Source organism: Clarias gariepinus, chromosome 5 (genome assembly GCF_024256425.1).
Source record: "Clarias gariepinus isolate MV-2021 ecotype Netherlands chromosome 5, CGAR_prim_01v2, whole genome shotgun sequence".
NCBI classification, from domain to species: domain Eukaryota; kingdom Metazoa; phylum Chordata; class Actinopteri; order Siluriformes; family Clariidae; genus Clarias; species Clarias gariepinus.
Genome location: NC_071104.1, coordinates 30,193,706 through 30,212,044, shown reverse-complemented (window position 1 = coordinate 30,212,044; position 18,339 = coordinate 30,193,706). Strand labels below are relative to the sequence as shown.

The window sequence follows — 18,339 nt, the reverse complement described above, 5'->3', positions numbered from 1 at the left end:
GAAAACTTAATACTTGACTTCCTGTGAAAAAATATGGGCAAAAGTTCACCTAACCAATGTCAGAGATTCTAGAGGATTTTATAATGTATAAAAGAAAACAGATTGCTCACTTGGTTGCTGTGACAAAATGTGAATTTTAAAAGGTCAAGCACTTCCTTTAAACCAGATAAAATTTGATAGATGGAACCAAGGCCAAGTTTTCTATCTGCCCCCACCCACTGATTTGGCAGCAGAATGCAGTAAAGCTAAACACACTTGCTTCCAGTACAAACGCTAATGTTATGTGCATCCATATACACCGTCAGATAAGCAGACAGTAGATTAAGATAAATTTTATGATGAAACTTTAGAATCTGTACATTACAACTTTAAATCATATGCACTTTGGCCTTATCTGTTCTCAATAAAACACAATAAAATCAAATTATGATCACAACACACAGGTACAGGAAAAGCATACAGGTGGGCTAACTTTCAGTCCATGCTTTATGCTTTTTATATGAAAAGCCTATTTTACGGCAAATTTAACAAGTGCTGTTCTTAAAAAAAAAGGTTATGGGGTATGGCAAGCAAATGTCACAATTAAATAAGTGCAAATAAATAACTGACTTAGTATTTATGTATTTATGACAGCATTATAATATAGTGCATTTTTTTAAGGGAATTGCACACACAAAATGAACCACTTTTAGGGTTCACAGATTGATTTTACTACTACTGAAAATCCTTCATATTCTGTGGCCTACAGAAGAACAGGCAACTCTGATTGACAAGAAGTGGGCTAGTGCTTTCAGCATAGGGAGCAAATCATTCACTTTATACATCAACATAAGGTAAACAGCCTATTGTGGGACCTGTCGTGTAGTGTTTCTCGATCCTGGTTCTCAAGTTCTTACATTTTAGTGCTTTCCCTACTCTAACACAATAGACAAACCTCATTAACAGCTCATTAACAAGCCCTTCATGAGATACAATGGCTGTGTTACTGCTGCTAATATAGTAAAATATCCTGAACCAGGAATGTGAAACACTGGACATCATCAAGTTTCAGGGAGACGACTTATGAGGAACCAGAAGTATTTTTTAATATATATAACAAATAAATAACAACCACAAAAGTATCTAAATCTTGTGAATCTCTGGTATTCGTAGCTCCATTTTACACAGAATAATTACAATGTTTGAATGTACACATGACGCCATCCTGAAGGAGAGAAGACTATAAGTTCATGAATTTACATCACAGCCAGTGTCACCTTTACAGTTTATCCTGTGACTGGAGAGCGAGTCTACACAAGCATGTGGATCTCATTATACTCGTCACGACCATCTTCATCAAAATTGGGTGAATCCTCATCTGCATCCAACTGTGGGAACAAAACGAGAAGTTGTTTTACATCTAGTATATAATGTATGAGGAGGTGAATGCAACTTAGGGTCATGTGCCTCCAATAGGAGAGAGGCACAATCCACAAATTTTAAAATAGCAAAGCATTGTTGATCAGATGCACCCAAAGTGGCACCAACACTGATCAGCCATAACATTTCCGCCACATAACATTAACGCTGATTATTAATTATATACCAGTAAACTGGTGACAGGATCATGGGCGCCCAAGGCTCACCTATGATGACATCACAAAGGTCTGTCTAACACAATCCTACAGAGAAGCCAAAGCACAAAATCTCCAAAAAATTCAATGCTGGACATGACATAAAGGTACTAGAACACTAGTGTATGGGGCACAGCAGTGCCAGACACCAGAGGTCTTGTGGAGTCATGCGCCGACAGGCCAGAGCTGCCCGAGTGGCAGAGAGAGAATCTAAAACCTGGGTATTTTTTTATGTTAATGCTTTTAATGTTATGGCTGATTAATGTATATATAAAGAGACATAGAAATTCACAAAGTTCATGTGATTAGACATGATGTAAGAAAGTTTCAGCTAAGAACAATGTAAGAGAGAATCTAAAAAGAAATATGCAACATCTTTATGTACTGTATACTGTATATTGCTATTTTACAGCCATATTCAGAGCTGGTTGGCCTGTCAAATAAGAAATAAATTCTTGTTTTTAAATAAGATGACATTAAATAAACATTTAAAAGAATCCTAGTATACACACTCACTTATTGTATATACCGCTTTATTCTGTATTCAGGAGGCACAAGGCGGGGTACACCCTGGACAGGGTGCCAATCCATTGCAGGGCACACATACAGTGAGGTCAATAAGTATTTGATCACCCTGTGATCAAGTTCTCTTACTTAAAAATCATGGATGGGGTTTACAATTTTCAGTATAGGTGCATTTCCATCATGAGAGACAGAATCTAAAAAGAAAAATCCGAAAATCACATTGTATGATTTAAAAAATTTTTGGGGGGAATTACTGTGTCAAATAAGTATTTGATCACTTGCTTATCAGCCAGATTTCTGACCCTCAAAGACCTGCTATTTTGCTTTTAAATAGTCCAGCTTCACTCTGCTCATGATTCTAAATTAGTAGCACATCGTTAGCTGTCATAAAGACACCCGTGCACCCCACAATCAGCCAAAGTCTAAGTAGATACATGGGGTATCAATGCTGCTAAGAATGGTGAAGAATCAGCCCAGAACTACACGGGAGGAGCCGTGTTTGGAGAAGGAAGAATAATGAGTACTATCCCAATAATACCATACCTACAGTGAAGCATGGGGCTGGAAGCATCATGCTCTGGGGGTGTTTTTCTGCACAGGGAACAGGATGACTGCACTGTATTAAGGAGAGGATGAAGGGGCCATGTATTGTGACATATTGGGCAAAAACCTCGTTCCCTCAGTCAGAGCATTAAAGATGGGTTGTGACTGGGTCTTCCAACATGACAATGACCCAAAGCACACAACCAAGGAGTGGCTCCGTAAGAAGCATATGGACTATTTAAAAGCAAAATAACTGGTCTTTGAGGGTCAGATATCTGGCTGATAAGCAAGTGATCAAATACAGTACGTATTTGACACAGTAATTCACAAATAAGTTGTTAAAAAAATTATACAGTGTGATTTCTGGATTTGTCTTTTAAGATTGTGTGTCTCACAGTGGAAATGCACCTATGCTGAAAATTGTAGACCCCTCCATGATTTCTAAGTAAGAGAACTTGGAAAATCACAGGGTGATCAAATACTTATTGACCTCACTGTACATACACACACTCACACACTATGGACAATTTGGGAACGCAAATTAGTCCAATCTGCAGGTTTTTAGACTGGGAGGAAACCGGAGTACCTGGAGGAAACCCACCAAGCACAGGGAGAACATGCAAACTCCATGCACATAGAGACAGGGATCGAACCCAGACGGTGCAATGCGACAGTGCTAACCACTACACCGCCAATCCTAGTATATTGCTACATAAATACTCCTCAAGGTCATAAAATTTTAACGTAGACTATTAATAATTATCTTAATGTGCTAGTTTGATTAGTCAAATTCAGAAAATGATGTCATTGCGCTCTTCTGTAAAGAAAATTGCTCTGTGGTTTTCCTAATAAGCTGACTGAGCACATTTTAGCTCCTAAATAGTGTCCTGTTTAAATATTAAAGAATGGCCTTCATTGGCATAGTTTGTTTAGTGTATTTACAGCCCAAACCTAATGACAAGTATGATGTATTATGGTTACTGGCTCCTTGCTCACATCAGTATTGTGCGAGAATAATGTGTGAAGTTCAAAAGCAAATGTAAGTGAGACATAACAGTTATGTTTAAGGTCTAAATAAAATATATTTGCTTTGAGTATTAAAACCTTGATATGCATGCTTAACTCAATTCTGAGTACAGCCAAAAAAGCAAGTATTACTTAAAAACAGATTATTATAAACATAATTTCATTCCAAGGGAGTTAATAAATGCTCATGATTGACTTTTGACAATCGCAGACTTCCTTTTTTTTCTTAATTAATAAAACAATTAAATTGCATCATGGAAAAGGAAAACAAAATGTTATATGCATTAGGCAAGGCTGTTAAAGCAGAAAATAAGGGAATGTTTTATGTGAAAGACTCAGAGGTAGGGCTTCAGCATCTGCTGAAGTCAATATATTACTTTACCAATAAATTTTCCAAAGTGTTTCTGACAATATCTGTATTTTTCCAAGGCTGAAAATGACTGCCTTTAAAAGTCCATATTTTTAAAGACTTTTTAGACCTGTACAAGAACTCTAAGCTGATTTATGAGCGTGACTCACAGCCGCCAGCTCCCTCTCCTCAAAAATTCTAGTAAGGATGAGCCTCCGCAGCGGCACAGTCATGATGAGGATAAAGGGGAAAGCCAAGGACGCCACAGTGGACTTCACCACCCACAAAAGTGCAATACACAGCAGCTGGATTATGGTGAACATGTTCATACGCCATGTCTTCACCTAGGTAAAGAAGAAAAGAAGTGACATGGGATATATTACTGGAGTTTGATTTCAATTGACTGGCACATTATCAATAATTGTCAGGCGGTGAAAACCTTACCAGATTGAACGGCTTAACAATATTCAGGATTATTTTGAATGGAAAAAAAAAAAAAATTTGGAAATTGAGGGTTTGGGCACCACCTAGTGGATGCTTTAAAATAATAGGGTACTGTCTTTAAGGGGTACTGTCATTAAATGTGACCATGTCTGTGAAAACCCAGCTAAAGTCTATATATAAAATATTTATTATCCATGGTTTTCTACATACAATCATTCTAAAAAAACATTAGATCAGATCAAAATTCAAAACTGCCTCAAAATTACTTTATCTGGGTTTTCATAGACTGGGTCACAAATTATTCAGTGCTCCTGCAAAGAGATAAACCCAGAAGGAATATTTCATTCATTTAAAATAATGCCACAAACTGAACGGAACTTGTTTCTTACATCTGTTTAGTGATTTAGAGGATGACTTATCCAATGCAACCTAAATGCAAAGCAGATTATGATGCAAGCTTAGACTTGTTAGCGGAGCCTCAAAACTAGATTACAACTAATTGACCAGAAACAAGAGCTGGATATTTTTAAGAGAGCAGAGGAAATCTAAAACTGTTATTTCCCTTTCACATTTCCTTACTTTAGTCACATAGTTGTGATCGGGGTGATGTTTTGCAGGCGTGACCATGAGCATGATGCGCTCATAGAGCTGGATACCAGTTAGGGAGGTGATACCCATGTACAGAAAAATCCCAAAAAGCACAGCCAGAGGAATATGCCGCAGAACATCTGTCATCACAATGGACATGCCTGCAGGTTTAAAAAAAAGTGAAGACATTTTTAGCATAGACAAGTATGAAATGGTGTACAAAAATACAATGCCATAGTGCCAGATCCTCATCAAAATCCAGCACAATAAAAAAGAAAAAAAAATTGGTACTTGTTAAGCTTTAACTTCCCTTACCCACAAGTATGGCAACACACATCCCAGTCAGTCGCTGCTCTTTAACCTCTTGAATCATGGGTTTTTCTCCAGGAGCTGTAGCTTTGCTCATTACTGTCAGAGCATTGACATGTGTGACAGAGCGCACTGTGGCAGCCGTCAGCCATGGCAAGCCAAAGAGTGGGCAGATTGCGCCCAGAGTCACGATCAGCAGCAGATCTAAGTGGAAACCTGAACCTTTCACCAAATGTCGCTCTTTTTTATTAACGATCAGCCTAAAGGAAGGAAGACAGAATTAGAGAGAGAAAGAGACAGAAAATTCTTTTTATTAATCTTAATAGCAACACCATACAAAAATTAAGCTTAAATACTTTTACATATTCAATATCACAAATTTTACATGAATGTATATACTGTACTTATTTATGTGTAGGCTGTAATGATATACCACTTTATTTGCCCAAAGTTCTTGTTTTCCTATAACACTATTTTCTGATGCTTAACTTCCCTCATACGACACACATTTGCGGAGATTGCAATTATTAGTCTATTAATGAATAGCATAATGTTGTTAAATGTATACCAATCAGTCATAAAATTACAACTCAACACATCAGGCCCAGTATTGAGTAGGTTGTCCTTGTTCCTGCTTGGGCAGCTCTGGCCCCTGGGCATGACTCCACAAGACCTCTAGGGTGTGTGCTTTGGTGTCTGGCACTAGGACGTTAACGGCAGATCCTTGCGTACTGTGGGTTGCGGGGTGGGATCTACATGGATTGGACTTGTATGTCTAGGAAATTCCATTGGTGCCTGATAAGATTGTGATCTGGGATGTTCTGAGCCTTGGCCAGCAGCCGTGGGCTTTTTGGCTGCCAGGCCCTGTGTGTGGTGAGCTGTGGTGCACTGAGTGTTCTGGTGACTTTCTGTCATGGCCAGCATTTCCTCAATTGTAAATCCTGAGGGCCTTGGGTGCCCATGTCCCTGTTACCATTTTCTAGGTATATAGTTTATAATCAGCGTTATAAAACTGCTTCCTTAAAAAAACTTTTAAATACTTAAGAAAATGCAGCAGCTTTTCCTCTGTGCCAATGGTGCATAATTTAGAATATTTTAAATGTATAAATAAAGCAAAGAGCTGAGTGTTGAGTCTTAGTTATTAATTTAACACATAATGTAATACAGACAAGTAGTAGCAAGATAGCTCTTCAAGGGAAAACAGAGACGTTTATTTTAAATAACACGAAACAGGCTACCTTCCCCTATTGCTCAATTGTCATTTCTGGTTAGAATTTTTAAACTTTTTCACTTTGACATTTCATATTTATGACTGACTTGCAATATATCTGTCATCATTCAGACCAGACCTCTAAATGTGCTCCATTTTTAAATTACATGCCTCATTCTTGGTAACAATATGATTGCAGGCTCATGGGACAATATATCATTGCAGAAGTGATAAAATGAACAAACTAGCAGCACAAGCCTCCACTGCAGGGATCATTTGCTGTGGTTAACAGGCAGCTCTTTACAAATAAAGTGAGACAACAGCATTAGTCACACGAAACCAATGTATTTATGTAAAAATCAATAATAAATATTATAACTTATAATGAATTATTAAAAGTACATTTAAATTTTAAATCCACAAGTTTGTGTGCCTTAGTGAACTGGCTAGCTGGTGGAATAGAGATGATTAGCATGTTTGGATTTGTGGGAACAAAATAAATTCTGCAAGAACAACCTATTGTAAATCAATTGTCTTAATAGAGAATTTTAAATCAGTGTTGAAGCAAGAAAAACACAAAAGAAAATGCAAAACGTCTGTTCAAGACATGAAGCCAAACTCACGTGGTGATCTGAGTCTCCATGAAGATGAGGATAAAGACGAGAAGGGCGGGCACTACAGAGGCCCCCATCATCCATGTGGGGAAGGACTGTTTGTCTCCAAATGGGCTGATGAACCAGCCTCGTTTTTCAGGAGATGTGACCGAGAAACCAGAGGGCACATTCAGTTTCTGCAACCACAAAAACACTGTTGCTCAGATCCCAGGCCTCACTGGTCACTCAGCCATGCCAAGCATTTAACTGCATTCTAATAGGCACTCTGAAAGAAACCTGGCTTCAATTACAGGCGAGTATTTAATAAAGCATATGAGCAAGATGCTTGATGGAGGTGACATGGCAGAGTGAAACAATTTAGATTCTAGCATTTTTACCTGTGTATAAGTGTCAGGAATGCAGAGGTCCACTATTACAGATAGCAGAATAGAGATGGGTATGCCAAAATCTCCAATAATCCTCCTGACCTTTAAACAATGAAATAGAGGAACATAATGACTGGAAAATAACATACCGGTCATGTCCCTTTACTTTGCTTTCATCATTAAAATAAATTGTTTGGTAGTTACATTATATATATATATATATATATATATATAGTAGCAAGATCTCTCTGCCTACTGCACTGCACACGTTATCTAAAGCATTTGTATGTGGTATCAAAAAAATAGATGCTATAGCAATTAAAAAATATTGCCTTTCCTCAAGAATAGGGGCAGAGTATAGTATGTATATAGTATTTTATGTGTGTATATAATATATTTTATATGTATCATCCATCTTTCATCCATTTAACATTATGCTACCACAAATTTTTTGCCTAACAAAGGTTTTCAGACAACCTAAGAAGTACACTAAAAGTATGATTTGTCCACACCTGTACATGTACTGAATAATTAAAACATATCCCGCCTAGTACAAAATTATCTTCTTAAATGGCCATTAAATACAGCAAGAGCAACATAATTGTATTAAATATTTACCTTGCCACCAAGAAAGCGACTATTGCGAAACTTTCGAAGGAAGAAGGCCACAAAGAAGGTCCCCACCATGAGCACAAGGGAGAGTAGAGCAGTGTTAGGCTGGTTTAGCAGAGGAACCTCATTTAGCACAAGAGTTTCTGAATCTGGATAAGACACTGGGTAGATCTTCATCAGTGGGTGTTCTTGGAATACCTACAATTAAAATAATTGATGTTATCATTAAATTCTCGACCTTTTTGCACGTTGTTTGGTTTTAACGATGATTTTTACTGTAGTTCTAAAAGCTACTAATATTGCAAACATCCTTTTAACAAGCCTATAACAGTGTGTCTTTATTAAACCTGTACCTATACTATAAAGATTTATAACTCCATTATGTGATCATTTAAAGAGAAGTCGGTACCCTTTTGAATTCCTCTTATGATTTCTTTCTTAAATCAACCCAAGGACCAGTTTTTCTTGCTGCTGTTACCTCTGGATTGCTCATTAGAACTCTAGATCCATATATGTTGCTTAATAACATTTTCTTTAACTATAATCACTAAACAAATTAAATAAATAAAGTAAATAGTATTTAATGCTGGTATTTAAAGTCTTATCAAACACTGCCCAGGCATATTAATGCTAGACAAAAAAACGTCTCAGGTTACTTTGCTGTAACCCTGTTCCCTAAAAAAGCGGGAACGAGATGCTGCGTGAAAACGCTATGGGAACATCTTTTTGTGTTGCCGGTTGTGAAGCATTTGTGTATATACACGCCAAATTTTTGACTTATATAACCTCGGTCAGGTGACAGCATCTGATGAAGTGCACCTGTAGATTTTAAATGAGAGTGAACAGGAAACATTCTTCAGATCAATTTTGCCTGAAAGGACGTCCAGTCACGCAAGCAGCGCGGCATTGGAGTGCAGCATCTTGTTCCCGCTTTTTCACGAAACAGGGTTACAGCAAAGTAACCCAAGACGTTCCCTTTCAAAAGCTACACTCGATGCTGCGTGAAAACGCTATGGGAATGAGAATACCAACGCCGCCGCACTGCAAGTGTCTGGACCCCCAGGGTTGTGTTGCGTGTGCGCACAATAGCCAAGGAGGTCTCAGATCTAGCCCTGGAAGGCTGACTCGAAGACCTGTAAGCCTGGAGTAGCATGAACATCCAAACTAGAGAATCTAACAAATGTGTGCGGAGAGGACCAACCTGCCACAAAACACACTTGCTGCAAGGGGACTCCTCTTGCCAGCGCAAAAGATGAGGCAATCCCCCTGGATAAATGAGCCCTGATTCCTAGAGGTGAAGTGTGACAACGTGCCCCGTAGGCTAGGGCAATAGCTTCTCTCACCCGATATGACAGCGTTTGGAATAAAAAAGGCTGCTCTGACTTACGCCACTGGCTAGTGCGGTGGACGTAAATCTGAAGGGTGCGTACTGACGACAGTAAGTAAAACCTTTCCTGCTCCGGAGCTGTAAAAGGCGGAGGACAGAGGCTTCAAGGAAGGCATGGTCAAGAATGAAAATAGTTTGGGTGAGGATGCAGATCTCCAATTCTCTTGAAAGAAGTAACTATAAGGAAAACCATCTTAAGGGTCAGAAGCCATACAGACGCTGACTCTAGTGGTTTGGAAAGGGTGTCAACCAGACCCATCAGTGAGAACATGACAAGCCGAAATAGCGGCTACGTACATTGTGAGGGTATTAGGGCATAAGCCTGAGGACACTTTTCTTGCAGAAATCCAGCACTGAAACAATTCGGCAGTGGACTGGGTCTACATGTTTCCCCATGCACCACTTTCAAATACCCTCACCTTAAGGGCATAAGCTCTTCTAGTGCGTGAAGGTTCCAGGGCTCCCAACTTCATATGCCCTGGAATGTAAATCACCTTGAGGGACAGGAACTCTTCCTGTGCCCAAAAGCAGAACCTGGTGCGCTAGCTTATTCAAGCGGCGTGAGCACAGTCCGCTCTGGCGATTATGTACGAGACTACCGTAGTGTTGTCCACGCGCACTAGGACATGGTAGCCTCAACTGCTGGAGGAGGTGTTTCAGGGCTAAAATAAAGCCATCATTTCGAGGTAATTAGCGTGCCACGCAAGAAGATCCCTTGACCTGGATGGCCATCTTAGACCACACCCCAGCCCGTGAGGGAAGCGACTGTCGTTAGCGTCTCGCAACGACAAAAACGCACATAGAGTGGAACCCAAAGTCAGAAACCGGGGTCTGAACCACATAGAATGGGTATAAAGCCCTTGGTGCGTAACCCTTATTTGCCTACAGGGATCAGCCCTGAGTAAAATCCCTTTGCTCTTAGCCACAACTGAAACGATCTCATGTGCAGAAGGCCCAAAGGTATCACAGTGGATGCAGCTGCCATGAGACCTAAAAATCTCTGAAAGTGATGAACAGTCACTTTCTGGCCTAGCTTGGTTTCCTTCAAGGTGTTGGAAATGGATTCGACACAAGCAGGAGACACCTGTGCCCGCATTGCGATCGAATCCTACGTGACACCCAAATATGTTGTGTTCTAAGCAGGAAAGAGAATGCTTTTATGCCATTGATTCTCAATCCTAAAGAATTAAGATAAGCTAGGACGACATGCCTATGTCGGGGCGCTAGCTTCTGCGACTGAGCCAGAATCAGGCAGTTGCCTATGTCTCACAAAATACGGATGCATTTTGTACTGTATATGTGCGGGTGACAAAGCTAGGCCAAATGGAAGGACCTGATAATGGTAAGCTTCGCCCCCGAAAGCGAACCACAGGAACTTTCTGTGTTGTGGCAATATTTCTATGTAAAAATAGGCGTCCTTCAGATCGATTGTCACAAACCAATCCCCTAGTTGGATTTAAAAAACAATCACTTTGAAAGTCAAGCTTTTGAACCTGCAATGGTTTTGGATAGCGGTTGAGATGTTAGATGTTCCAACATTTCTTGGAAACCGGTGTTGCCCGAAACACCAGTGGTGGCGGAGCATGAACACTGACCTCCTGGGGGTGCCAGGGAGAACACTTCATCCTTGAAAGGAATTCTACTGTATGCGCCCCTCTCCGGGGGGAGCCACAACTACGGTCCTGGGCGAATGAGCCTCAGGGAAGGAGACAGTACGTAGGTCCGAGTTCTTTGAGGCGAATTGCGAAGCGCGGTGCGCCGCACCCCAGTCTTACGAGGGGGTGCCCAAAGGCTTGTGCATATAATTTCACCTCCCGAACCTAGTGGGGACGGAGTTAACAGCGTCTCCAAACAGGCTGGAAGGCGAGATGGGGGAATCAAGGAGGAACGCACAACCTTATCCCTAATGCCCGTGAGATTTAGCCACAGGTAACTCTCCGTGGAACACCATCGCAGCCATAAAAACGGCCAATAGCACAGGCCATCTGCTTTGTTGCACGAAGAGACAGGTCTGTGGCTCGGCATAATTCCAGGAACGCCTTATCATAAAGAGCCCCACCAGTGCTCAAGTCTTTCAGCAGGTCAGCCTGGTAAGCCTGCAGAAACCTCCATGGTGTGCAGTAGAGCACCAGCCTGATGAGCTGCCTGAAAGCTTTTCCCCACCAGGGAAGATGTCAGGCTACGTGGCTTGGTGGGGAGTGTGTGCTTTTTCAGGAAGGATGATGTCCCAGGAGAGAGATAGCCCGCAAGCGTCTCTTCTATCTGTGACATCATCATATAACCCCGTGCCTTCGCATCAACATGATTGACATGGTTGATGGCACGAAAAACACGGGATAAATAAGGCTTATTCCATGAAAGAGTTTACTCAATTATGAAGGTCGCCAAAAAAAAAGGGGTGAGAGAGAGAGAGCGTCGCTGAGGCTTCTCCCCTTCGCCACCTGACAGAAACCTGTCGTCTAAATTTTTAGCACTTGGGGAAAAATCCCGCCTTAACCGATTAAGCCACCACTGCCCAATTGCAAGTTAGATTAACAGGCTTGGCTGCTGTTCCATACACCTATACTTTTAACTTTTTTGTCTTGTTGTGATTGTATGAGTTTTTACCTTGACAAGTTTGGAGAAGGTCTCATAAATGAAGATGAGGGAAATAAGGAAGGCGAAGATCTCCTGAGTGAAAGGTGAGATGTAACGCACAAGAAAGCTTCCCTCGGCTGCTACGATCACCAACACGATGAAGATGAGCCAGAAGCCAATCCACACTCGACCCGTGAGGTACTCGAAGCCCTGCACCTGGCAGAACTGATCCACAAGACCAGAGAAATCATTACTTTAGAAATAATATTAATAAAGGGAAAAAATGGCATTTTTTGTTGGTTTTACTGACCGATAACAGATTATTATCTGTTATCGGACAGTAAAACCAAAGTGACTAAAGCATGGAAAACAAATGTGAATAAAGCATGGATAACAAATGTTGGGCTGTGACTTTAATTCCTGGATAATCTCCAGTGAATGAGTCAACATGACATTAACCCAAAGTCTAAAACATTATTGTAACACCCACACATGTTGTATGAAGTAATATATTGGGCTATCAAACTTTCACCACTCAATATGTCCTTCACACTGAGCACTGACAAAAACCTTTGGTAGGCTCTGTGGCTATGTGGTTTAGAGGGAGTTTACCTTGTAGAAGGCCTCCTCAAACACCAGAAGAGGCCCAGAGAAGCCAATAATGAGAAGTGGCTGTCCTGCCAGCAGGGAAAACAGCACTCCGACTGCTGATGTCGAGATAATGAGCTCAGACACTCCCATCATACCTTGCGTCTTTTCCCCTAAATAAACCAGAACATTGCTGTCTGAATAAACATTTTTGATAACAGATACAAATCAAACCGACCTGGGATTGTACATATAAACCTCAGTCTCATTGTGAGAACATTTAGAAGACAGTGAATGCTAGCTAAGGATCAAAGGCAAATAAAGATCAAACCTGTGCTTAAATTAATTTTCATTAACTGCTTTATCCAAGGCAGGGGTGCAGTTGATCCAAAGCCTGTTTCAGGAACACTAGGCATGAAATAGAAATTCGCTCTAGATGGACACCAGTACATGTACGGCTACCTGAACTCATATACTTACAGGCAATTTAGCATACAGTAGCTACCAGAACGTTTCTAAGACGTACTGTAGGCAAAAACCAAATAGCCCAGAGTTAGGTTAAAATCATGCTGACACAAACTAAACTCCAAACTGGCAGTAACAAGCTGACACAAGCTGACAGTAACCAAATTTTATTTGATTTTAACTCATATTTGGTTTTTAGTTTATACTGTATTGCTACATTTGATCAAATGCAACCTGTTAAGCAAAATTTACTTTTCTCATAATTTTTCAATGTTAACAGTGTATGTGTCTGTATACACAGGCAGAATATGTGTTAATGTGTTTGAACTTGCTGGTTACATTTTCTGCCTGATATGACATCATTGGAGGCATAAATAAATGTCGGCGTGGAGGGAGAGACACAATTTGCATAGCCTCTCACCAGCTCAACTAGTCCTTCTCACAGAAGTCAATTTCTTGTGCTTTGATTGGCTCTAAAAATGCACTTCTACACATGGGCATGGGATAGATGCTACACATATTGAAACAGCACTTGTAACTTGTTAAAAAGTGACTATAATATGGCACCTTTAATATGCTAACAATGTAAGTATGGTTAATAATCAAAAACTACCACCTTTAACACTACAACATTTAAATTACCTAGCAAACCTCCAAAAGTGATGGTTGGTGAGAGGGCAGCAAAATAGATGAAAATGACAGCAGCGATGCACTGCGTATCCACTGCATCCTTCAGATCGCTTATGTAGTGTGGGTAGCGGCGGCGAATATCATGTATCAGTCCTCCAAACGGTATCCCAGAACGTTTCAGTGGGTCAACCTCCAGCTCTTCATCCTCCTGATCATCTTGACTGAGATCTGACACAAGTGCAGAAGATACATTGTAGACATATTTGATCTTTTATGCTGTTTGGCGACTATCCCAGGCTGCTCTACTCACTGCACCACCATGCCACCCGTAGTTAAAATCTAAATGTATACAGAAACCACTAAAGAGACTTACATTTGGTCTCAAGATTAGGTCCTGCTGGTCCACTCAAGCTCTTCTTATTTTCTCTCTCCTTGCGCTTGCGTAGCATCTGCTTCTGGAATGAGGCCACTGTCTTCAGCAGGTCTTTACCCTCTACGTCTGAAGGAGGAATCACAATGCTGCAATCCAGGAACTCATTAATGCCATTCAGCAGATCCTGACGATCATCAGCAAAGTAGGCTACCTCATGGAAGTTCTAAGAAAAGTTAAAAGGAGCATTAAATATTATTTTGACTGTAGGATATTTATCCTTAAACAGAATCTTGTGTTTGTTCTCTAATGCTTAGAAGAGACTTGGACTAACTGTTGCATAATTCAGAGCCATAATTTTATCCAAAATCTGAGTTATATGCAAGGCGGTACTCAAGCTGGATGCTTTAGTTTCAAATTTACATCAATATTTCTGTAAAGAAATGCTAAGGAATTGAAACTGTTAACCCTAGTATTTGTAGTATTTACAAAAAATGTAAAAACACAATTGACTTAACCCGTGTTGAATGTGTTCTCACTGACGTCAATCAGAACAGTGCATGGTAAAGATACTGTCAAGCAACTATGTTATTAATTTGAGGTGTATTTTGTAGGCAAAAAAGTTACCATCAATATTACAGCATAATTACCTGATTACCTACTTAACTACAACAACCTGTTAATTTTGTCACACAGTTAAAAAAGTAACTTCTCTGCTGATTATTTTCTTATGCAACATGTTGTGTATATGGTGTGACTTTATAACTTGTGCAAAAGAGAAACAAGTGTGTAAAATAGATGTAGAAAGTTTGACTTATTATATACGACAATGTTGTATGAATAAGTGATTTCGCCTGGATTTATTGGCATTTGGCTTTAGACCTCATAAAATGATGTGCAGGTAACTAATACTGACATTTGAAATACTGAGTTTTGGAAATGGAAAGCTAGTGAGTTACAGTATGTAGAGGGTGTAGATTCCCTTGTTCCACACACCAAGTAGTGCACTTGTATAGAGGTAAGAGAGAGATTTAGGATTTAGCCTAGTTCTAGTAAGCTTTGTAGCTCATGTTAGCCATGAAACACAACATGGACAGTTCAGAGGCTATCTTCGGAATGACTTAGAAGCAGTTACTAAGAAAACAAAGTGTTGTTTAAGATGACAATGTTGTCCAATAATTACTTTACAACTTTTTATATTACTCATAAAGGAACAGAATACTTGAAATACTTGTGTAAATACTAACTTTATCAGACATAAGTGTGGAGAAGGAACGTCCAATCTCGTGGTAGTCTATGTTACTCTGAGAAGGGCCCAGTAGGATGAAAATAAAGCGCACAGGAACTGGAACCTCCAGAACCGACTCCAACAGGACTGCTTCGTTCAGGCGCACAAATGCCATAGCTGGCTGCTCCAGAAACTCCACACAGCCTAGACAACATACACATGCACACAATCATATTTGTCTTACTATGCTTGTGACCACTGCCTATTTACATAAGCATTATTGCAGATGTTTAATGCCATGCCTACATCTAAACCTAAGTCTAACTTTATGAACACAAAACTTTATAGTCTTTATAATTAATGTGGACAAGCCAAATCATTACAAGGCCAAAACTATTAGATATTCCTATCATTGTTGGAACATTTGGTCCACACCAAGATAGAACACCAAGCCTCCCTCTCTCTTTATTTTTTGATGGATTTGAGTATAAATTTTTTATTTTATTTTTATAACTAAAATCAGACGTGGCAATATAGAGAAGAATAATCCAGCAAGGTCATAGCAAAGTGTTTTTGGCAATCTGCTGTGGTGTGATGACTTAACAATCTTTTGGTTTGAAAATGAAACAAAGGAGAAAAAAAAAAGAAAGTAAAGCAATCCTTTGCTTACCCACTAAAACCACTGTAGCCTCAGCATCCTTGGGGATCTTTGCCAGCAGTTTCATAGATCTAGCTGCAGCGTGTGCCTCTGCAGGAACGGGGTGCAGGTTTTTCTTTCATTAACAGGAGAAAATAGCAACATATTAACGTTAAACTCTGGCTGTGGATGAAGTGCTTTGGCAGGTAGTGCACACAAACGTCACTCTTTGGCTGCATTAAAGATTAGGCTTCCATATGTTAGTGTGCATGTGTGTTCGTTACTGCTCTTTAGATTTTAATGGACCATTTTGGCTGTATTTAATCACCAGGCAAAAACGTACAGCGCAAGGATGAACTCGCCAAACGGTCAGTCATTTTAAAATCATTTGACATCATGACTTTTTATGCATTGAATGTGCCAACATTTTGAGCCATGGGAAACATTAAAAGTTTCACAGCTATTGTGTGGGGATGGTTTAACAAGAAGCACCTGTGTACCTCCGAGACATGCACATGTGCTAATATAAACGCAGTCATTTTGGGTCCTTATAAAGGCGCAAAGACAGCATCACTTCACAAAACGTCCGCTGCTTGACTGCATAAACAGAGCAATCTTCAAGCTTCTTCTTTAAAATAAAGCTGCTTTTATTTTCGTGTCAGAGAAAAATTATGAATTGTGTGATTCAGGTAATAAAAGGTTAAAATCTGTGATAAAAAACAGAGATGTTTGCTGCAGAGAACATGCATGCTGCAGGACACAACCAAGCAAGATTCTCATAAAAATGTTGCAGGGTTGTACGAAAAAAAAGCATGAGATAAACTATTATGTTCATGTTCTGTTCCTAAGGTTTGGTAAGAGAGGTTTGCATCTGTCATGGACATCTAAAAAGCATTAAAGAAATTTTTTATAATTGTTTTGCAGTGCCAGCCTAGGTGGTATTTGTTATATTCTGAATTTTAATGTTACTTGTGGTAACTATCGGGCAGCCTTCATTGTCAGCGCTCGTAATTTTTTTTTTTTTTATGTTCCCTTTTCTGTTTAAATAAAGGTTAAATTGTATATACATGAGATAAGATCCATAAACAAACACCTCTTTGTCGTGCTCTGGTGATTTTGAGTCATGGTCCTGGGCAACTAGTGGCAGGTTCGTGTCATGAACATGGTTGTGGTTATGGCGCAAGCTGCCCAGACTGGTGATTGAATGTTTTCGGTGAAATCGGCCGTCCTTCTCATCATTCGGGTGACTAAAAGAAAAAAAAAATTAAGGTCATGTCGAATTCTTTCATATCCATGTCAACCATAATGCGTTATTCTTTGTTTAATTTGAAAACATGTGTTCTGCCCTGCAAGACAAAAGAACACAATATGCCCATATTCATGTTGATCTTGGTTTGCAAGCATTTATGATGGTTTCAGCTTTGAGTCCAATATTTGCAAACCAAACACAGAAACCTCACATTACATGATATCAAAATCCAAATTGCAAACCAAACCACATTTTCCATTCAAACAGAGGAAATCATGCCAAGGAAATCAGGATAAATTGCAAAAACTACAAACAGGCCACATGTGGGCCTGATAATATCAGGGGCTATTCAAACAGAAAATATGAGTCTTCAGTTCACAGTGACATATAAACATGTGCGCAAAGGCATGTGAAGCATTATTATTTTTAAAAAAGCTTAATTCTTATTTGAGGGCCACATTGTGTGCATGCTCTAAAGGAACTGTTTTTTCCACTAACAAGATGCCAGTATTGGTACTGGAGCTGGTGCTGGTAATGCAAATCAAGAATTTGTTAATAAAAAATAGTTTGAAAGCCAAACTATTGAGCAACCATAGTTTGGATTGAGTAGTTATAGAATGAATGCATAAAAGTAAAAAGTTTAAATAATTGGTAAAATGTTTACTGTATACACGGTGTAAATGTCTTACACCACCACTCATCTTTCTTATAAATGAAATTCAATTATATAGTTTACATTAAGCACAAAGGAACAAATGTTTTACTGAAAAAGGCTGCAAACTGCCTAAAAATCGTTTGTTTATTTAACAACCTCAGCAGCAACCTCATTTCCTCTCTCGTCTGTTCCAACCACTCAGAGGTCAGCATCACCAGTATACCAATCACCGGCCTAATCATCTGTCATCATCTGCACCTGTTTCTTACTGGTCCATGCTTTTGGTTAGTTTTTTATGCCTGAATGATTTATAGGTCACTGTGTGGCTTAACAAACAAAAACAGGTCAGGTACAG

The 18,339-nt window shown here is 39.6% G+C and overlaps 1 protein-coding gene across 2 annotated transcripts in view; it reads right to left on the bottom strand.

Annotated features, from left to right (window-relative positions):
- Window positions 1–1,060: 1,060 nt before the first annotated feature.
- Window positions 1,061–18,339, bottom strand: part of slc4a3 (solute carrier family 4 member 3) — a 73,124-nt gene continuing 55,845 nt past the window's right edge. For both annotated transcript variants that reach the window (XM_053495922.1, XM_053495923.1), the window contains 14 exons: window positions 17,174–17,327; window positions 16,114–16,216; window positions 15,463–15,647; window positions 14,219–14,441; window positions 13,858–14,073; window positions 12,775–12,923; window positions 12,193–12,387; window positions 8,205–8,396; window positions 7,599–7,688; window positions 7,231–7,397; window positions 5,404–5,657; window positions 5,080–5,249; window positions 4,227–4,400; window positions 1,061–1,367 (listed from right to left, as the gene is read on the bottom strand). In XM_053495922.1, the coding sequence (XP_053351897.1) occupies window positions 1,290–1,367; window positions 4,227–4,400; window positions 5,080–5,249; window positions 5,404–5,657; window positions 7,231–7,397; window positions 7,599–7,688; window positions 8,205–8,396; window positions 12,193–12,387; window positions 12,775–12,923; window positions 13,858–14,073; window positions 14,219–14,441; window positions 15,463–15,647; window positions 16,114–16,216; window positions 17,174–17,327 (2,350 nt within the window). In that variant the 3' untranslated portion in view covers window positions 1,061–1,289. The remainder of the gene's footprint in view (window positions 1,368–4,226; window positions 4,401–5,079; window positions 5,250–5,403; window positions 5,658–7,230; window positions 7,398–7,598; window positions 7,689–8,204; window positions 8,397–12,192; window positions 12,388–12,774; window positions 12,924–13,857; window positions 14,074–14,218; window positions 14,442–15,462; window positions 15,648–16,113; window positions 16,217–17,173; window positions 17,328–18,339) is intronic.